The sequence below is a fragment of the Anas acuta genome, chromosome 4 (genome assembly GCF_963932015.1).
Source record: "Anas acuta chromosome 4, bAnaAcu1.1, whole genome shotgun sequence".
Lineage (NCBI taxonomy): Eukaryota > Metazoa > Chordata > Aves > Anseriformes > Anatidae > Anas > Anas acuta.
In genome coordinates, this window is record NC_088982.1 from 43,373,226 (window position 1) to 43,395,677 (window position 22,452).

Here is a 22,452-nt window from a genome sequence, read left to right on the forward strand (position 1 = left end):
CTTGAGGCTTATGGTCTGATTTAATAGCTGGCAGACAGCTCCAATGAACAGCTGCTCTAGCTGCACTGTGGCTAAAAGTTGCCATGCCATTTTTCTCTTATTTCTTTAGAGCAAGGAACCAGAAACATCACCCCAACCCATAACTTAACAGTCAGCATAGCCATGGTCTCAAAAAGGGAATAATTTGTTGCTGTGTCATGGAACAAGCTGAGGGGAAGTACTATCTCTACTGTGCTGATCTGACAATATTGCACCTTACTCAGAGCAAGCTGTGCAGTCACATTTGGTTATTTTAAGGGCTTTTACATGTGTCTCTAGCCTCAGACTGTATTTCTCAGGATATCTTTTTGGAAGGTATTTATTGGTAGTTGACTGACTTTGCTACTTCCATAGAAATGTTATGTTTGAGAACTGTTACCTTTTCCTCTCTTCTGGTTTTGGTGAACGAGTATTCGTTCACATCCATTTGGTGCATTGTATCGTGGAAAGTAGGCAGAAGAAGAGAGTAGCACTACCAGATAACAAATAACAGTGAATTGTCTAGGATGTTATCAGAATTAGCCATGCAGATATTTTGCAGCAAGTTTGTTCTTCAGTCCTCAAGGTAGAATTTAAAAAGTAACAATGGAGACGATAGGATATATTGAAAATTTTCTGGAATTTGACAATGACAATTACACAAACTGTCCACAGCTAAAAGTTTCATATTACTGTTCAGACTTACTTTCTGTATATAAATTGCTTTTCTCCAGTTATTATTTGGGGCAGAGCAGATGAGTGTTTGTGGATGTGAGTGTGATTATTTATTATAGTGTTGGTACTCCACTTTTAATTCAGTTGGTTTCATTTCAGACTTTGTCCAGACAGTTTGCAGTTCTCCTTTGAGCACAGTTTGTCTATGAATGGGAGTAAATATATATTGGATTCAGGAAGCAACCAAACCACAAGGACTGAGCCATTGCCAGTTGTGAAATCTTAGGATCAGAAAAGACTGGTCAAGTGACAGCTTGATTCTAAATATTTTTTTCTTATAAATGGTGTTTTTCAAACAGCTACTTTTGTAGAAGGGTACAAATAAGGTTATCTGGACTCTTGCTTCCCCTGCAAAATCCATTATCTGACACGTATTGTTTTCAGATGTTTCATTTTACTTAAACGTAGCAGAACAGATGTACTTTTCTCAGTTTATTTGTATGTGATGATCATTCTTTCCAGTCATGGAAAGAAAGCTGGAAAAAATTGTAGTCACAGACATTGTCCAAAACAAATGAGCCCAGTTGTAGTCTCTAAGTGTTTTCTGATGGGAGCTCCGTCTTTACAAATATACTTACATTGAATTTCATGCTGAGAAACAAGTGCACGAGGATTCATTGGTGAAAGTGACATTGCTCAGTAGAAAGCAAAATTAAACCTAATGGGGAGGAAGATAGAGATTTCATAACAGTTTAAGTAACAGCTCGCTCCATTCTTACATAAACACTTTTTTTAATAGACAATTGAACATGTTATGTTAATCTTTGCTCATAAAAAGGTGTGCATCAAGAAACAATTTCTGTAAGATGTTTATGTTCAGTAAGACAAAACTATTACAGCCTTCAAAATAATGTCGCTTGTTTTGGGATGGAAAAACAATCTATTCAACAGTTATAAGGACTCTAGAAGTCTGTGCTATATTTCCCTACTAGATTATTTTATTTAGGTAGCTTTAGAGCTAGCAATCAAGAAGTACTTAAAACACTTTATCATGTAATTTTATCTAGGTCTCTAGGAAGTTACATAGAAATGAAAGATACGTTAGATACAGCAGAAATCTCCACACATAGAATTTATTAGCAAGTGTATTAGATGAAAAAAACTTGGTCATTAGCTGAACAGAGAGCTTAATTAATCTGTCTTTCAGCCAAAGCTTTGTTCCATTTCTAAGCATAATGTGCCAATTCCTGTTCTAGTCTAGGTGTCTTTATAGAGACCAGGATTCCTTCAGTGTAAGATGAGGTACATAACATGGTTTTACAGTAATGCAAAGACATGGCCTAACTGGAGCCAAGAGGTATACAGTTTCCTTTGTTTTCTTTCTCTGACATTTATGTCAGTCACATTAAGAAGTTACTCTGAGCATCCTGGACAGCAACCTACCATTTCTCAAATGTATAATATAGCTATCTTTAAGTTTTATGTAAATTACAAAATATTAGTAAGAGGAATTTTCTTGTCTTTTTAAGAACTTGTAAAGAGTAGAATGTCCAGAAGCAGAGTAAATTATAGCAAGAAAATATTTTCATATATTTCCTTCTTCAAACTGAGATTACTTATGGCTGGACTGTCAAGAGAAACCTGTTTTTAGAAAGTCTATAGCTTAAAACACATTCAAGAATCATGGACCTTAACCCAGCTGTAATACAGGGCTATTGAAGCTACATCTTTTTCCTACCTTCACACTACCAGTGTGACGACAATTATTTTCCAAGTAAATCAAAAGGTTAAAAAAAAAAAATGCAAATATCCTCTTCACCATTCTGTTTCTCTATTCCCAATTCTAGGTCTGTGAATATCCAGATGGAACCAAGTCCTTGAAGCTAGGAGACTTTGGACTGGCAACTGTGGTTGAAGGACCTTTATATACCGTTTGTGGTACGCCCACATATGTGGCTCCAGAAATCATTGCAGAGACAGGGTGAGGATAAGTAACTTAAGACATAGGTCTTGTAACCAGATATTTTTGGCAGGTAGCTCCTCACTGCTGTAAGAACTAGAATGCTCTAATAGGATGGTCCCTCTAATAGGATGGTCCTCTATCTCTTTTAACCAAAATAATTATGAGAAAACTGGCAGCATTCAGCCCCTGAAGGAGGCAAATTTCCCCACTCACCCTGATGGTTTAATTAAACAACCCCATTTTTCTGTATTTAAACAGGTGGTTGCATAAATACAAAATAATTTTGTGAAATGGCAGAACTTAACCAGCCTTCTATCATACTAGACAAGAGCTCTCCATTCCATCTTAGCTGATTCTTCCTTTAACTGTGACTTCGATCCTCGTAATGGAGGACGGTTTGTTGCATTGTTTCGAGCATTGTTCAGTGCATTTGTCATATTGACAAATACTTCAGCACTGCAGTGATCTCAAATGTCAACGTGCATTTCATCAGCATGTTTTACACTTGGACAAACTGAAGCTACCGAATAGGAAAAGAAATAAGAAAAAAAAAAGATCTCTTGTTGACCTCTAGTGCTTTAATTTCTGTGCTTTAAAAGAAAGGTGCAGTTCTTTATCCCTGTGTTACTCATTCATTTAGGAAACTGGAGAATCTTTCTTGTTGCTTAGCAACACATAATAATGTCAGAGGTAGTTACTCCGGTGTGGGGACTAGGGCGCATCCTTGTCTTTTATCATCAGTGTTTCTGGATTGGGAAACCGTGATGCTGAATTGAATTGGGGTAGTGAGGGGGGCAGGGAAGGAATTCTGTGGAAAATTATGTTATCAGGGCTTCCTAAGTCTGTGAAGGACCCTAAGTAAAATCCACCTCATCAGCAAGTAATTTATAGTAGGATCGCAATGCATGTTCATGTAATTTTCATCAACTGTTTGATTGAAATGAATTTTATTTTTCAACTGAGCACAAGTAACGCAATCTTGTTTCCTCAGATATGGCTTAAAGGTAGATATTTGGGCTGCAGGCGTGATCACATACATACTGTTATGTGGATTTCCACCTTTTCGCAGGTGAGTGTCACTGTACCTCCTTTCTGTAAGTAAGCCTTATCTGTCTCCTTAGAAAAGGTGCCTTGGAAACAAAATGGATTAGACTGATACATTTCCTTTACCTGCTTGGTCCTTTATAAAATTGGTTTCAGTTGTCTCTCTTGTCATGTTTTGGGATTTTATTTCTTTAATTTTCTATAGGAGCAGCTGGCTTTCTGCTGTGTTCAGGGATGTGGCTTGAGAGCATAGTTACATTTCCTTTTGTCTGCTACATTGGAGCCAGTTAAATGAATGAGTATATTTTGCCCTCTTGTGTTTCTGCTTGGACACAGCATCTTACTGGTTTAGTGTTAAAGGAAAAAAAGTTAATAGTATACTGAGGTGAGGGGAAGAATTCATTTATGTTGCATTTTTAATTTTGTTAATCTTTTTTGGCAAGTGTCATATGGTTGATGAAGTTTGTTAACATGATTCTCACTGCTTAATATCCCAGTATGCATAAAGTCTACTAAAGTCAGATGGATGTGCTTTGCTCCTCAGTAATTTTTGTTGCCAGGGAATGAGAAGGAATTAGCACATTTTAATCAGGAATTCTCCCCTTCCCGTTATCCTTGCAAATAGTGTTTGTCTGTTTTTACAGCAAAACACCTACTTTAACTAAAAATCACCAGACCAAATATATTGCAAAGAATACATTATAAATTATAGTCAATGGAAAAGTTATCATTTAGTTTTGATATTTGTTTTTTGGATCTTATTAGTGTGCTTAACACTAAAAAACATGTTTTGAAAGCTATATTATACAAATAAATTACAATTGCTTCAAATAGAGTTTGGGCTGACAAGGCAAAATGTCCATACTATGCTATCAGAATCGGGACTTAATAAAAGGTTAACAAGTATTTGTTGCAAAACCAACTCAAAACTACGTTGTTTATAACAGAGTTTGAGTGGATGTTCGCAGTAGTTGGGGTCAACAAACAATTTAAAAAAAAAACACAACAACACTGCCTCTGCTTCCTGAATATTTATGATACCATACTTTTGATAAAAAGGTACTTATCCCCTCAGTAACCTGCCAGTACTCAGTGGATCATGCGTTTTCCATATCATCTCTTTAACTTTTGAAAATTCTCCTGTTGCACTAGCTTAGTAGAAGAGGCTCATTTCACTACACTTCTTCCCCTGTCATAGTCTTTTTGTGGCAGGTCCTTTAGAGGTAGGCTGGCAAGTGACTTATTTTTGAATCACCTTTACTGTCACTGCATGATGTGTTAGCTTTGTAGTCTTTATTCCAGTAGAAGGGTTATTTTTCTGTTCTTATCACTCCTGATAGTGTAACTATGGCAAAAACCTCAGAAGTACTGCCACTATATAAGCCTGCAAATTATGTGCTTGTAATAATTGATAAAACATCATTTCTGTTCCATTTCAAAATCAAATTAAAAAAAACTCATGCCAGACTTCTTTCTTCTGATCTTTTTAAATTGTTGCTGTTCTACAGTGAAAACAACCTTCAGGAAGACCTTTTTGATCAGATACTCGTTGGGAAGCTGGAATTTCCTTCACCCTACTGGGATAACATCACTGATTCAGCAAAGGTATGATACATTGTCTAACACGGAAAACAGTTTCTGACAAGCCACTGAAAAGACTGTACCCTGTTGAAAATGCAGAACAGAATATTCAGAACAGACTTACCTGCTCTTCCAGCTGCTGTGCCTTTTTAGTTAGCTTAATAGTGCTTGATGAAAGCTCAGGTTTAGCAGACCTACTATCATGTTATTGTCTGAGTGAATAAGTAAGTACAGCAAAATGGCAATTGCATTCAGTGAACATCATGTTGTTGGGTTTACTTAATGAAGGACCATTTATAGCAGGTTCAGTACTTCCACTATGACATAACCGTCTCCGGATTTTCCCCTCCAGACATTCTTTTAAAAGAAGAATGATTGCTACATGGACCAAATACAACTGACATTATTTGTTCCTATTTTACCAGTTATTAGAACTTTCCAAGAGTTGCAGCCAGCTTATTTGCCATTGCTAATAGTTCTTGTATTATCATTGACGTTTGTGTTTAAAATGATTGATTCTGTAGGATAAAGGTTTCAAATGTTAAACCCCACTTGTCAAGTTAATTCAGGTAATGTTCTCTAAATGATGTCTAAAGATTCTCATTAGCACACAGAGGTTATTTATTATCCAGCTAATGAGAAGTTGCATTTTTTCCTGAATTTCCCAATGGCTGTTACCTGAAAAGAGAGCAAATTTATTGATTTGCCAGTGTTTCCCAAGCTCCAGTCATCTCCTACTCTTCCAGACTTTCATTAAGAACAAACAAGGCCCTCAATCTTGGTACTAGAAGCCATCTTTCACTTCAGATTTACACAGACTAAGTGACTTGGCTGGTTGAGAAACCTCATGGTTTGTATGTTATTTGCATGAAGAAGCCTTTTCTCTAAACTGAAATGATGACTAGTCTTCTTGAAGTACTTTTGAGGAGTGCATATGACTGACAATTTGGAGGTTATAAAAAGTTTTTGAAAGGGGAATTTGGCTCTAATTACATGAATTTGTTCATAAGGTAGAAGGAAATATTTGTATTGATAGGTTTGTAGAACCAGGAATTACACCAGTAAATTAGCTGTTAGTTACATAGCAATAAACAATTGAATAAAGTTGGGGGGGGGGGGGGGACAGAGGGGGTGGTTGTTTTATTTTTAAACTTTACTTGTCTGCTTTGCAATAATGACCTCTTTAAGCTTTATCATATCCATAAGCAACATAGTCTTACCATTAACAAAAGGTCCACGGAGGCATTTGATAAAGATGAAGACACCTGCTCTAGTGACTCTAAAACATGATTAAAGCTGCAAACAAATCATGATGAAAACCACAATCCCAATTTATTTTTTTTTTGATTTAACCATGTAATTAAGTATTTTCCCCTACTTATCTGCCTTTTCCTACACTGGATGATTCTAAGCTGGCGAATTGAGTTAAATGTCCTTTTATTCTTCTGGTGGAACACATAGGAGAATGTAGTTTTAAAATAACTTCAACAGTTTCTTGAATTTCTGATGACGTTTCTTACCTCTGATTTGTACTCTTTATGTACGGTGTACCCTGCCCATAGAGGAATCATGTCTGTCCCAGGTTTGTTTTCATTCTGGTCCCCTGCACAAATGTAGAGAACAAATTGGAACATTATCGCTGATGTTTGCAATGATTACTTTTTGTCTGGTTTTAAAAGAGTTGGTGAATCATGAATACAATAGTAGTTGCACTGAGAAGAATTCAATGCAGATAGCTCTTTTCCATTGTAATGCCCTTCCCCATTCCACTCAAACTCTTATTTTTCTTTTTTCTTCTCCTCTCCAAAGGAGTTAATTAGCCTGATGTTACACGTGAATGCTGAAGCTCGATATACAGCTGCACAAATCCTAAGCCATCCCTGGGTGTCAGTGAGTATACTTTTTTTGTCTCTAATTTAATATTAAATCTATAAAACTAAATATTAGTGTAATTCTCAGAAGCAGCAACACGATTCTGCTATGCCCATTTCTGTTTATTGAACCACTAGTCCCTTTTCCAAATGTTAAAGAGTTTAGCACAAGTCTGAAGTTAGCTACAGCTCTAACAGTTCTGTTAGCTACTGTGCTCTAAAAGAATAGAGTAACTATTAATAAACTATTATTAACTATTGTTATTTATTAACTATTAATAAAGCAAGTATTGCGCACGTTGATATCTTGCTGCAACGCTACCTAAAAGAAATTACTATTGCCTATTTTTTCACAAGAGAAATAAAATTAGTAAATAATATATTATTTTTCACGTAAGCACTAAGCTGATGACAGCCAGGTACTTCATCTTTTTGAACTGCAGCAAGAAGGAACACCAAAGTGCACTGCTTACTGATTTAAAATCCTATTTTTATTAATAAATATTAGGTTTACATGTATATAGCCAACCGTTATTTCCACACACATTTTAAAAGAGAGACCAATATGATATATGGAGTTCCCTCAAACACGAGAAAACAACTTTAATGATTGTTTCTCTTCGTAACAGCTCCTTTCAAATGTATTTATGGCACCGTATTTTGTTTCCATGTTTTTGGGGATGTGACGGGCCATTTAAAATCTTGATATAAATAAAACCAACTGACAAATATGCTTTTTATTTTTAACATTATAGTTAATGCTTGAATAAAACTTAAAATAGTGGGACAAATTCATGGACTGAGAGTATACAGTATCACATGGCGTTTTAAGAAATAGGTCATAAATAAAACAGCAGTTGCTACGTTCCTTTCCTATGTAATTTCTCTTAACCAGTTTGAACCATAGCTCATGTACAAGAGGGCATTCTTTTTGGACTGCTTATCAAAATGATTACTTCAAAGTACCTCCAGATAATATACAAGTTCTCTTTTGCTCAGTTATGTTAAATGTTTTATTACTATTTCCTAGCTTCAATATTACGTTTGTTCTTACACAGGATGATGCTTCCCAGGAGAATAATATGCAAGCTGAAGTAACAGGTAAACTGAAGCAGCACTTTAACAACACCCTTCCCAAGCAAAACAACACATCTGCTGGGGTTTCTGTCATCATGGTAAGTGAAATTAAACAGTTTTATACATTCTATATTACACTTCACAATTTTTCTAACGGTGCTCTATGAGCGTGTGTGGTGCAAGAATAGCAAGAGCAAAGCTAGAATAGTCTCTAATTCTAGTTTTTATCTGTGTATTGTGTGGATTCTCCCATCATCGCTTGAGAGCAACCAAGTCTACCACAGCGTGCTAGCTGAGCTATAAAAGCAAGCTTTCAGATACGTGTTAACACTAAGTAGTAGTATGTTGAAATGGAGTTTATATATGATTTGAAAGTATTCATTATAAAAGCTGCAATATTGTTTTTAATCATACTAATCACCTAGTTAGCTAAGTTGGCTCTTCCCAGATGCCAAACCAATGTTTGATCCTGAGCGTGCTGTTGTTCAATACTATGCTTGTGGGGAAACCAGAATCCCTTTTGGACATTTTTCATAATATTGAATATTTACCACATTAATTTTGTCCCAGTCTAACCACATATATGTTCCCTAATGGGGAACTTTATTCAAAGTATATGAAGGAACCCTGATGGCCTATAGCTTAACTTACATAAGCAGTACTTATAGCAGGCAGATATATGAATCATGGTAAAGGAAATGCAGTTGAGTTCACTGTTGTCAGTGCTCAGAACTGCCCTCGTAATTGACTAGTCACTTTTGCAGAGAAACAGTCAACAGTTCTAGAGGCTGAACTGCCATTCTTGTCTTATTGCTGTCCATTGTGGTTTAATGCAAGGGTGCACACTGTGCACAGAATATCTTCCATTATTAAAAGAAAAATAAAGCCATAGCTGATAGTAATGTACCAGTGACTTTCTTCGCTGATAATATAAATTACTCAAAGTCCACCCCACTTATGTTACCAAAGAGTTGTTCTTATCAACTTAAAGTAGGCAAATTTAAATAACATGTCTGCATATATATAAACTTTTGAAAATGCATTTATATGAATTAAATAGGCAAAAGATCTAACATGGAAAGGTGGTAACAAAATAAAAATGAGAGAAGTCAGAAAATGTGTTTCAGGTTCATGCTGTTATCTGCATTTCATTTGACAGTTTGACTTGACAGTTTGAGAGGGACTTCAGAGCTTCATTCTTTATACTGTTGAGACTATGGATAAGCCTGAAGCCGAAAACTGGTATAAAATGCACTATATGTAATAAGAGCAATTTTAATTCTAACTCTCAGCCCCTCTCCAACTTGCATGCCACTTAAGCCTATCTCAGATCTCTGACACAGTGTAGCTTCTGGCTTCTTATTGGTGTAGACTTTTTTCCTGATTCTGTTACTACTGACATCCCATCAGCCAGGAAAGTACACGTCATTAAAACTTATATTTTAATTTTCCCTTTTTCTGCCTTAGTTCCTCCTAACCGGCATGGAAGGATGTAAACAATTAATTATTTAGCTCTGAATGCAACTCTGAGTTACTGCTGAAGGGGAACATCTCGTTCAGAAAAAGAGCGTAATCTAATGAGAGTTAAGCCCCCAGTTTGTTTTTCTTGCCCTGGTTTATCTTGAGCACTGAAATTTAGTCATCTTCAAGTTAACAAGGTCTTCACTTGTACTAGAAATCATCACTTAAAAACATTCAGACAAGCACAGTATTGTAATTCTCGTGTATTGCAGTGCATTGCTAAATCAGCAATATATATTTAATGGAATCCCTTTTAGCATCACTTCATTCAAATATTGTCATCTGGCCAATGCAGATAATACCACCATGTGGCAGATAAGTAAAACTGCACATACCTACTTCAGTGTTCTTGCACAGGAGACTTTCTGCCCCTAAAAGCATGTTGCTGTTAACTCATTACTGATTTTTTTTTGTCAGTTTATAAATGTTCTGTTAATCTAAATTTGCTGCAATTGTGTTAGTTCTGCTTAAAGTAAGTCTAGTTTCTGTCCCTTGCTTCCTTCCTTTTTCCTCCTTTCCCAATGCCTGCATTGCTTTCCTCTGAGTAGGTCCAAGGCAATGGTACGTACTAACTGCAGTGCTTCGTTTTGCTGCACAAAAAATACATGTGCTCTGTTTGTCACAAGGAAAAAGGAGAAATAGTTCAGCCAGTCTGAAGTGGAAAGAGCTTTACCACCACACAAAAATGCTAAAATAAAATCTTTTCAATATTTGCAAAGGAGTTTTCTATATTAAGAGATGCATATTTGAAATTTGCTAGGCTAGCACTAATATAACTAGTTATTTCTTACCTCCTCAGACATATCTTAGCCTATTCCCCTTAGAGCAATTTTGTATATATATGTACATCTTAGAATATCTGAAAGCATTAGAAAAAGTATACATCAGCTCTTGTTCACACCAAAAAGCTACAACACTGGATACCCTTCTATGTCCAGAGAACAGACTGACAGCTGGCACACGTTCCTTGTGAATGTGACACAAAGAGTAGCCCAAACTAACAAAATGTAGAATTGCTTGATGAAAGAAAAGGTGGGAACTCTATGAAGAAACCAAAACCAACAAAAGCAAAAACAACAAAACAAAAACCAAACTACTGAAATAAGAATTGTTTTCATAAAATATTGTTGCCTCAGCCATCATGTGTAACAGAGCTAGTCAGAAGGTAATCCTAACTTAACAAGTCCTAACTTAACAAAAATTTTTCTTCCTCCAGAACAGTGAAATTCAACCTCCTCTTCAGTTCTAAAAAAAGAAAAAAAAATCCTACATTTTATTACATATTTTGTATTGCTATATGCAAGGTGTGAATGACTATCAGTAGCTGCTGTGAGGACAGCACCATCTGCATGAGCTGGAAGTACTTCCTTTCCTTTCCGTTTTTAAATACCGTGCCTTGCCACTCAAACAGCAGGAACCTATTTATTCACAATTCTTTTTCTAGCAAGTAAGAGGAAATGCAAGCCTGCCTGCATAGCAGCTACATTGATAATGGTAAAACTAGTGCATGCCATACCTAATATCAAAAGTCTAGCTACAGTTCAGCTAGACATTCCCTTGCATGCTTCATTTGCAAAGTTGATTGCTAGAAGCAGAGAATTCAATTGGGAACTATTGAATTTTCTCCTTGTGCCTGTATGCATGTAGACTTCTGTTGTAACTTGAAAATCAGAACAAAAGAAACCCCCTCACTTTAAAATACTTAACCCTTGCCTTTTAGGGGCTCTTATTCTCAGTACTTGGGGCTAAAAAGCCTGTCAGGAAGGCCTTGCAGGGAGGAGGGGCATCACCAGGCTGCTGGATGATTCCCACCTAGCCTGCTCATATAGCATGCAAAAAGAGTTAATAAAACACAACAGAAAGCAGAGTTAAGTCTGAAAAATACAGGAAGGAGAGCTTTGCACCTCCAGTGTGCTGGATAAGAGGCAAGTATAGGAGCCCTTGTCATTGATCAAAAACAGTAATTTGAATCACTGGTGTTAAGGAAAATCTAACATAAATCATTGTCTTCTATCTGTTCTACTCCGAAGGAACTGACCCATTCCCAGAGCCAATTGTGAGTAGGAAGGGTAGTGTCTTCCAGAAGGAGAGAATAGAGTAACCTGGCTCTAGCTTTTTCTTGAGTTTTAATCATTATACAAAGTACAATTGTTCTAGCAGGAGATTCTGAGTGAGATCAATTCCAGAACAACCTGCCCTCCATATACCTGCAAACTACAGAAGTCCTCTACTTGAGAAACTGGAGATGCCAGTCCAGTTCTTTTTGCCAAAGTCAAGAGAAAGAGAAATTTGAATTTCAGTACCCCGTAATGAAAGCTTAGATACATGATCAATTTGCAGCAGATATTACTATTTCTCTGTCTTGCCCTTGGTGACCTTGATGCAATAAACCATGGCTGAAACACATACATACTGAGGTTAACTTGTATCAGAAAATTATTTCAGTATCAAAACAACAAATTTTAGTAAACAGCGTATTAGACCAATTCCACTAATACATAGAAATTATCACATTACAAAAGTCTTCTGTAGCAATTTCTTCTTTTAATTGCTCAGGAGAAGGCAGAGCACCTGATCCTACTGCACAGTTAGCACATCCCAGCTCAAAATATGACTCCGAAAACCAGTGTCTTGCAATGCTTACACATACATATGCAGAGGTCACTATGAAAGTGAAGCACATATTTGTACTCTGCTTTTAACTTCAAGTATCACACGTTTGTAGATTACTGTAGAAAGCCCAAGATGTACTTGACTGGAATAAGCATACCTTGCACCACTCTACATCACTGAATGAACTACAAAGAACTTAATCTGTATTAATTTAAATCTATATTATCATTGGTAGTTAAAGCTCTTCCATGAAGCAAATGGTTAAGCCAAGACTTACAGGGTTTTATAATGATCAATATAAGCCTTCAAGCTGTGAAACAAGACCCATTGTGCTGTCCCTCCAAGTCTTGGAAAACAATGCTGAAAGACAGTTTTGACACAGGCACTACAAGATTTCCCTCTAGGTCACTTCAAACATCCTCCTAGAAATTAAACATTACACTGTGGTTTAATATAAAATTACAGTAGCCCTCAGAGGCTATGAAAGTTATCTGATTCAGCAGACACCACAGACTCTAAGATAATCCACCTATTGCACTACGGCGTTCTCAGTTTCCAGGATAACCTCTTCTTCATTAAACCTGTGCATTTTCAGGTATAGCATTCAGATATTAACATGGTTTTGCTACTGTATTCTGTTGGTTGCAGGAGAGCTCACCTTCCTTCTTTCAACGAGAAACAGAAAAGGATTCTACTTAGAAATAGAAAAATTACTTACATTTTCATCTGTCACCCTCAAAAACTGATACAGTTCTGTTCCTTGTGGTAATAGAAACATATCTTTAAATTATATGTTTATACTAAAAAGTATCACATTACTTCCTGTAGCTACACAACTGCAGATACATAACTTTTGCTAAAAGCTAGTATGACGAGTTCAGACTATATGACAACCACTTTTTTTTTTTTCCACATCAGACTTGCAAGATAAAATTGTCAGCTTGTACCATCACAGCAAACATAGGTCTGGAACATGCATTTTCTAAAGACTGCACCATAAAAACCTACATTTAAATAAGATTTCTAATTTTATTTCTCCTTTTTTCTGCCTCTAATGCATGCCCTTGATGTCTTGTAGATTATTTTAACCCTGAAGTTACCTTGGGGCTTTGATTTAACTGCTGGTTTTTATATTTTGCCTTGGGTTTCTTGTTTGTTTTTAGAACACAGCTCTAGATAAAGAGAGTCAGATTTTCTGCAGCAAGCGCTGTCAGGACTCCGATAGAGCTGGAACGGAGACAGCTTCTGCAATTACTGCTGCAGCTGATGATCCTCGTGTGACTGGGTCCAAGACCCTCCTCCCTGCTGCTTCTGAGCCAGTCAGATCCCCCTCGCTCCCCACCTCAGTGTCTCCTGAGTTTGCTGGGGATCAGCCTGGTGTGTAGGACTGATTAAACCAAGTGCAACTGAAGCTCCCTGCACTCTTGCCACAGTTACTCTTCGTTTCATATGATGGTTCGTTTCCAGTTTTCTTGCACCCTCCTGTGGCAAGCTCAGGGCAGGCTCTGCCATGAGAGACTGAAATTCTAACGGCGGGTGAACAAATGTGGTCCTCTGAGTGCTCTTTGCCCTCGGTCTGGAGAACATCAGTAGGGAGAAAGATTCTGGTAATGTTAGATGATTTTTAAGTTACCTGTGTTAGTTTAATTTACTGCATTCACACAGCCTTGGGCTCTGTAAGTAGACTAACTTAACTGTGTAGCTAACCATATTTTTATATAGGCATTTGAGATGATGAACAGTTGCCAGGCTTCGCTTCTAGCAGCAGGCCCCATTCGGTTCTTTTGATGAGGATTCTCAGAAAAGCAAGAGAGGAAGACAAGGGAAGAAAACTTACATTCACCTTCTATTCCGATGCCTCTACTTTTAGTTAAGTTTCTACCAAACTTGAAGAGGCATATTTTCACAAAAAAAATAAATAAATTAGTCTACTAACTGTAAAATATCATGAGGCAAACACTGGAGATACAGGGAAAGATGGTAATTTTTGCATAAAGTTTGTTTAGACTTGCAGGCTGCAGGGTAGTGTTTAGATAATGCGAATTTAAATAAAGTGACTTGGGATATGAACATGAGCACTGGACATTTATTTGTAATGAAGACTGGAGTCAAGGAAGCCTTTTTGTTCAAGCTGTTTTCTATCCTAATCACAAATGTCACATCCACACCTTTCTCCAGAGTCAGGCTACAATAAAATGACTTTGGAGCTGTGAACGGAGAGCCTGCTGCATGTCATCTAAGCTAGGATGGATGGAGCAGTTCCTAGTTCTAGGGCAAGCTGCTAGAGGAGCTACTACAAATGGCCTCAAAACAAAGCTACCCACAAAAAGTAGCTGTCAGAGGTTTGTCAGTGCTATCCCCCTATTCACCTGGTGCAGGCACTGGAAACAAGGATCGGGGAGCAGCTATCCTTAATCTGCAGTCACAGGTAGATGAGGTTTTATCTTTGCCATACTGCTTAGTTCAATATTGTATCTATTCAGCTTATTCTTTTCCTTTGCTCGTTCTTATGAATTGGTCATAGATCATTTTCTTTCTTAGCTATACTTTCTACTAGAATTGTAAAAGAAAGACCTGCAATAAACTTTCTAAAATTAAAACCCTTGGTCATTCATTTCTTTGAGAATTCAGTTATTTTGTTAGTGGAGAGACCGACCATTTAGGTACCTAGCAAGAAGATTTCATAAAACAAATCCAAGCATTTCCCATAACCTTTTAAAGTCCCTTGATATGTACAGAAGACAGAGATAATACATAACTGACCATGAGTAATTGTCTCTTCAAAAGGTAAAGCAAAGTGCACAAAGTGCTAATTGATAACTTAAAAGTCACAGTACAGCTGAGAGATTTACAGGCATGTTGACAAAAGATGTGTATGAGAAGGTCATAAACTATCATAAAAATGTTGGGCTAGGTCAGGACCAAAGGAGAGTCGCAACTAGCTATTGTGAGTTAACTTTTTTATTTTTTTAATGGGATCGCTGGAATGATTTCAAGATGAAGGGAGACTAAGGGAATGGCCTTTGTATAAAATTAAGTACATTTCTATTTCTGTACAGTACAACAATATGAAGATAAGCCTAATCTTACTCAGAAACTAATGAGAGTCCACAGGATAGATATGTGTATGCAATTGGTAAGTTTGGTAAGGAGTCTTGGGATAAGATAAAGAAAAGCTGTGCAATTTCGGATGGGATGGGCTAACCCAAACACCTCCAGCAAGGAAGGGGAGCCTCTGACAGATAAGACAGTGACGAGCTACTGACCTGGGAGATGATTAAGGAAGAAGTAGCAGCAAATTGATGAAGACTGGGTTATTTTAAGCTCTGTTTTTTTCCTAAGAGGATGGATATTCAGCTTTGTAAGGACTAGATACTTATTTTATAAAGGAAAATTTGGCACAGATTAACAGAAATAGCTAAGAAGTTGTTTGCCACAAAGCCTCATACATATAATAAAGGAAAGGACGAAAATTTAACTGGTAATCAGCAGTCATTTGAACCACTATTTTGTCACATGAAAAAAGAAGGTAAAAGGCTTACAAACCTTGAACTCATGAGCTTAAATTCATGACTGACCAGCACATGAACATTTAAAGACAAGTATTTTGATTCACAGAGGAGAGGCAGCTGACAGACTAGGCAAAGACACTTAAAAGCAGTGACAACAGCTGGGAAAAATGATCATGTGGCCAACATACCAGATAAAAACGTGGGATATCTGGGCAAGATCTTAACTCAGTCCATGACCATAGGAAACTTGTATCAGTTCTCCATGCCTGAATTTAACACCACAGATGTTAAAGCTATGGGTATCACACATTTATTTTGAACATCACACATTTATTTTGAACATCAAAATAAAGGTGTGTCGGTTAACAATAAAACCCTTACTTAATGAAGGCTCCTAAGTCCTATGTTTGGTTTGTTATCTATTGCACTTTCACTTAATCTCTCTCTTTGTCCATCACTTACTGGAAGAAGGCAAAAATTATAAAATAAAAGGTAAAACAGAACTGTGCTGTCTGCTACAAAGGGAAAGTATCAGCACATAGTAACAGCTAGAGAAACATTAAATTCAAGTTATCCTTTTGTCAAGAGAGGACTGCCACATTTTTCGTCTTATAAAAATAGCTAAAATTTATCACAGAATCACAGAATTTCTAGGTTGGAAGAGACCTCAAGATCATCGAGTCCAACCTCTGACCTAACACTAACAGTACCCACTAAACCATATCCCTAAGCCCTACATCTAAACATCTTATGTACCATTTTGATAGATAGTGATTAAACACCATCATTTTCATACACTCAACAGTGCCAGCACAAATGCCACAATGTCTAAATTAAATAAATAATTTAAAAAAAAAAGCATTAAAACAAAATCTTTTAAAAAGCCTATCTTTGTAGGTCCTTTGAATGTGAGTAGTACGTCATATGTATCCCAGTGGCTCAGTTCATGAGTCCTAGATTTCAAATCTAGAAATATAATTGAGTCTACCCTGGGTGTAAATCAACGTAACACTAGGTTCATTAAGATTCTTGTCAAAATTTACCCTTACACATACACACCACATAGACTGCCATACATATACACTACAACTTACAGCCCATTCTTGGGCTTATGAAATTAATTACAATAATTGTCAGTAAGTACATTAAGGTAGAAGATGTTTTATGATGTTGGTACTATTATCCAGCACCAGTTCATGCTTACAGTCATTAAGAATATTTCCATAGCTCATTAAATCCTACCTTGCGCTATATTAACAAGCAGAGATCTTTTATTTTTAGATGTAGACAGTTTCCCCCCCCCTCCATCTCACTAAATACTTGAGGAAGAGAAGACAAACCTTTTCTATGGCTACAGTACCTCACAAAGCACTTCAGTTTCAATCCAAATTCCAAGAGTTTAATTTTACAGCCAGAGTTTTATATCACCTCTAACGATTACATTTTCCTTGTAAGGATACCACAAATATTTATGTATTTGTTATTAAAACATTCTGATTACTCTTAAAATTAACAGTTGAACATACAGAGGACATATTTATTCCTGCAGTAATGCTATCAAAAACAAGTAGTTGTTGCAGAATAAAGGGAGTAACATTTTATAAATAACAAAATGTAAATTACATTATTTATACGGAAATAAAAATTTGACAGCCCTAGCTTTGCAGAACATAAGAACATGTGGAAGAAAAGGTATGCTGACTTTGTACTTGGTGCTGTTCCAGAGCTGGATTTAGGAACAAAAAGCATGTGGTGGGGTTTGAGCTGGGTAAGGTCACTCTCTTAATCCAAGGAAGCATGTCTCCAAGACCCCATTAATCTCTCAGAAATAGAGGTTCTAAGATTTGGGTATCTGGTAAGAAGACTACGGCAACAACATTGACTTCCAAAAGTAAACTCCACTGTCATTTTTCCTGTCTATCTTTACTCAGAGATTATACTGAATGTATAAGAACTAGTGTGGCAAAATACACAAAAAAAACTAACTGGCATCCTTCAGAAGATGCCAGCCACTTCCCGTTACCTCTTGGAGGGCCCTGGTGATGCAGGAAACAGACTCTCCTGCACCCTGGTTTGTGCTGAGATCAGTAGCAAGATACTGTTCATCATTTCCAACAGGAATTCCCACCTTTGGTTCCTCCAAGAAGACTGTCATTTCCCTAATCTACTTGAAATCAAGAAATCATTAGCCAGGAAGCATTAACTTGATATAATGCTGTCTGTGCCCTCCTTAAAACACGGTTCAAATTCCTATTCACAGAGGTGGTTCTGATTGTTTTAGGCTAAACCACTAAGTTAAGGAAGCAAGGAGCAAACGAGGCAAGCAGCCTCATTTCATCCCAGTTCTAATAGCCTTCTCCTCTGGTAGTCGTTGGTCTAATTATTACAGCACTGACCCAAGTCTGATGCTTTCACTAGTCCAGAGGATACCTCAAAAGTAAGGTAAATACACTGAATTATCCACCATTAGAGACATACACACATCTTTCAATTATCTTGGTTTTAACAGTTCAAAAATGGGAAATGATGTTTTGTGTTTAATCAGCTCTTTTGAGCTACATAACAATGGCAACTGGAAAGCAACAGAAATGCACAAAACTAATAACCTATCCTAAATGCTGATTAAGTAAAACTTTTTTTTTTTATCTTAAAAGAAAAGGTAATCGAACACTCCTACTGCCATCAGCTTTGATGTCTAATGCAAGTGTCACCTAGAATCAGTAAAGTAACAGATTGTTTCTATTAACTGTGGGACTGATTTTCAAATGTTGTTTAGCATTTATAAAACTAGGTATGTAGTTCGGCTTAAAAAAGACATTCAGCTATGAAGAACTGAACATCCCTGGGAGTTAAACTACTGCAGAGTGAAGATCAGTGCAGGCAGCAGAGGGGGACGGCGCCCTCTGGGAACCTCTGAGGGCACTGCTGGTTTGGGACTTACCAACTACATCTGTATAACTGGGGGGACAGGTTTCAGTGGCTTTTGAGATTCCTGTTGGAAGGAGATGATCATTTGTGGTGGCATTTTTGTATTCAATTTTTTATAACTAAATTAGCATTGTAAAATAAACAAAAGGTGAGGACCTGAATAAGCAAGCTGTGGTGGCACCATCCACCAAGAAGTTTTCCTTAACTGTTGCTACTGATCTTGATTTTTTCCAATGACATTTGAATTTTATTCTTTTGTCTGTCATGTTTGTGAGAATCTTACAAAATGTAGCTTTCAGAGAAGCAAAACCTCAATGGGAAGTACCACCAGCTATTCCATTCTCTCCAGATTACCATTTGCCAATTAAAGTGAGATAACCGAAGTTTAGAGTGTTAAAACACTTTAAACACAATTTAAACACTTTGCTTAAAAAGAAACCAACTGTACACTTCCGTGCACGGTTCAGAATGGTCTGATTATGGTTTTGCAGCTAGCTGGGCTTGCTTGAAAAAGGATCACTAGCACACATAAATAAGATAAAAAGCAAAACACTAGAGCAATCTGCAAAGCCACCTACATACATCTGTTGCTGGATGTGTCTTGCTGGGCACAGCAAATATTAAACAAACAAATAAGACTGAGTTGTACTTCGGTGCTTTGCAGCTCACAATACACAGTGCACCAAGGAACAGTGGGAAGAAAAATTCAAAAGAACTTGAAGAAAGTAGTAAGTGATCATATTGAACTCTTTCCATTTAGTAAATAGCAATTAAAGTCATTTTTCCCCCCAATTCCATGCAATATAGCATCATTTCCAAAACACACACCTAATTAATCAGTTGACTGTCTGATACAGCTCAAATTAGGAATTTGTGATTTCAGATTTTGCAATACACTGTGCATTTCAAGAGTATGCTTTCTGATAGCATCTCAATTCATTTACAAGAAAGCAGTTGTACTTCCCATTATTTATCAAAGTGGTGAAGTATTCTAAATATTCATTATAATAACATGCTTTTTTATGGTAAGTCTCCACTAAAAATAAACTGTTCACAGATATAGGTTAGGATTGGTTCCTTCAAACTTTGTTTCATTTTTTTTTTTTTCCCCCTTCAGGAGACTGGCTGTGTTTTAATAGCAGGTCTTTAGGTTATGCCTAGTTGAATTTCAGTAAATCTAAACAAAATCAGAAACAATTTCCTACAGTTTTTGACCTACGGCAATTAAAGACCGGCTTTAATTTATGGTGTATAAATACTGACATGCATTGTTAAATTTATTGATTTACCGAAGACCTTTAGGCTGGTTCTGCATAGAAGTAAACCACTTCAGATTTCACATAATGTTGTATCGCATCGGAAACCCAAGAGAGTGCCTTATGTCAAGCTTTACACAACTGTCCTAACCTCATACAGGAAAGGTATCGCTGGTTTAAAGCAGCACTTGCGGAAGGGCTCGTCCCTGGTTTTAGTTTAGCTAGGATGCAGCCAGCTTCTTAGAACAATATAATCATCCTTTATTCCCTTTGAACTATTTTTAAATGGAAGAAAGACAGCAAAACAGATGTGCCCCAACAGAACACACCACTCAGATTTCTGTGAAGATGAAGCTCAATGCATAAAATGGAAAAGCTACAATCTAGATGGTCACCATATCTACACCATTCTTACCCAATACATCTAACAGCAATTCTATCCTCACAGTGATTCTGCCCTCACTAAAGGTGCAGTAACACTCATTTCCCACAGAAGTCCTGGTTTTGAATTTCATTTCTTTTAGTAGCAAAAGGAAAACTAAATTTTGTTGCAGGACAGCAGCTGTCTACCAAAACCATGGGTTTTTATAACTGCTGTTATTCAGATCTGTGGAACAACTGAAGAAATTCCCCTGTTCATTAAAAATTCCCAGCCTGATGCCATGCATTAACAGCACCACAGCAAGTAACGGATCTCCATAATATTTCTAAACAGAAATTCAACTTGCATGCTTTTAGAAATACAAAGAGGAATCAAAAATCAAGCCAACATTTTACAGTAGTTTTAAAAAACAACTAGCATTATACTGTAGTAGCATTAAATTCTCCTTTTTCTAGTAAATAACCTTCATCAGCAGAAAACCCAAAGTTAATTGTTCCCATTATCTTGGTACCAGATTAACTCTTTTGGACATTTCTCCTTTTGGGTGCTTTGCAAGCAAACCTTCAAGGAGAAGCAAATTGCTGCAGATTAGTGGAGGAGCACCAGGACTAAATTCCAACCAGAAACAGCAAAAAAATCTATCTACTTTGCATGAGGCACGCTTTCCAGCTGTAGAAGTTTTTTGATGACACACTGCACAACATGGTCAAGAGCTCACAAAATATTCTCGAAGGATTAGTGCATTCATTTACTGTTGCTTGCTGTATCTCATAACACAAACTTCTTTCAGAGAAACCACCGCTCTGTACGCACCATCGCCTCCCACCAGAACCTGCAGCATCAACTTCAGCATTTTCCACAAACACAGAACTAATTTCAAGCTACTTGAGCCAAGCCTTTCCCCACAAACCAAACTCACAGCGCTGCTGCCAAGCAGCCTGACTCCCAGCAGTGACAAACACCACCTTCCAGAGGACCAGCTGTAAGCCACAATTAACAAATGCCCATTTGGACTTACCAGAACAGAAGAAGGCCCAAACTGTCAGGTTAAAAGATGTTGTTCATAAATGCTCCATCCAAGTTTTGAGAAAATGGAGGACTGGGGAAAAACTTGTTCTGTTTTTGCTTGTTCTTGCTCCCTCTCTTCAGGAACATTCTGCAAATAAACGCCAGCTCAGGCACAGCTGCAGGTTCATGCCTGGCACCTGTTGATGTCCCAGCTGTGCAGGCAGGGGACCTGACACAGGTGCTGCTCTGATCAGACAACCTGAAGAGCTGGAAATTTAACCCTTTTTGCTACCTCAGCACAAGCCACATGGCATGGAGTAGTGCAACCAGAGCTGAGATCCCAGGTGGAAGTCCAGCCACCCACCCAGTGTCCGAGGTGTGTGCCTTCACCCGTGGAAGGAGAAGCATTTCCTACTCACCGGAGCCACCAGCCAAGCAGTCCGGACAGGTGAGGCCTTCCCAGCCTTGGTCATGGAGCAGAAGGTGAAGATTTTCTTGTCCACAGGAGACCTGTGATATGCAGAACCCTGAACTGCAAAGAAGGAAAATACCCTGCTTCCCAGAGGAGTACTTAGTGCCATCACATAGCTGCCACCAGTGTGCTCTTGCCTGCTGGATTCAGCTCAGGATAGCACCAGAGTCACAGAAAGAGTCATGCTTTCACTTTGGGAAAGCACCTGATGATCAACAGGGCCTTTTCTAAGACAAGCAAACTGTTTTGGTGCTGCCATACCTACCAAATCAACTCCCCGTGAAATATTTTGGCCCTAAGATCACAGACTATGACTTCTGTCAATAATTAAATGTTTCCTAAGTCAGCAGGAGATCATAAAGAGAAAATTTTCAGGATTTCCACTTGGCAAAATATGCCAGGCCACAGCAGTGTTTCAACATTTCCTTTTTTTTTTCCTCCCCACTTAGCGTACCAAACCGAGTTCTAGATTGAGAAAAATGCAAATTGCACTTCAAGAAGATACCAATTTCCACTCAAAATCTTCTGATG

At 37.4% G+C, this 22,452-nt stretch overlaps 1 protein-coding gene and 1 long non-coding RNA gene across 6 annotated transcripts in view; one reads left to right on the forward strand and one right to left on the reverse strand.

The window, feature by feature from the left end:
- Positions 1-14,963, forward strand: part of DCLK2 (doublecortin like kinase 2) — an 85,501-nt gene extending 70,538 nt beyond the window's left edge. For 2 of the 5 annotated variants that reach the window (XR_011096163.1, XR_011096164.1), the window contains 7 exons: positions 2,541-2,674; positions 3,648-3,725; positions 5,209-5,305; positions 7,091-7,171; positions 8,211-8,327; positions 9,389-9,471; positions 13,527-13,668. Coding sequence is in view for 2 of the 5 variants with exons in the window: in XM_068680950.1 (XP_068537051.1) it covers positions 2,541-2,674; positions 3,648-3,725; positions 5,209-5,305; positions 7,091-7,171; positions 8,211-8,327; positions 13,527-13,748 (729 nt within the window). In the remaining 3 variants the exon portion in view is untranslated. Of the gene's footprint in view, positions 1-2,540; positions 2,675-3,647; positions 3,726-5,208; positions 5,306-7,090; positions 7,172-8,210; positions 8,328-9,388; positions 9,472-10,007; positions 10,312-13,526 lie in introns of all 5 variants that reach the window. The other 3 variants (XM_068680950.1, XM_068680951.1, XR_011096162.1) reach the window with 2 other exon arrangements.
- On the reverse strand, positions 452-21,596 carry LOC137856059 (uncharacterized). The gene is made up of 3 exons (XR_011096166.1): positions 21,460-21,596; positions 6,802-6,884; positions 452-1,411 (listed from the first exon to the last, which is right to left on the reverse strand). It is a non-coding gene; the product is annotated as an uncharacterized lncRNA (long non-coding RNA).
- Positions 21,597-22,452: the final 856 nt, after the last annotated feature.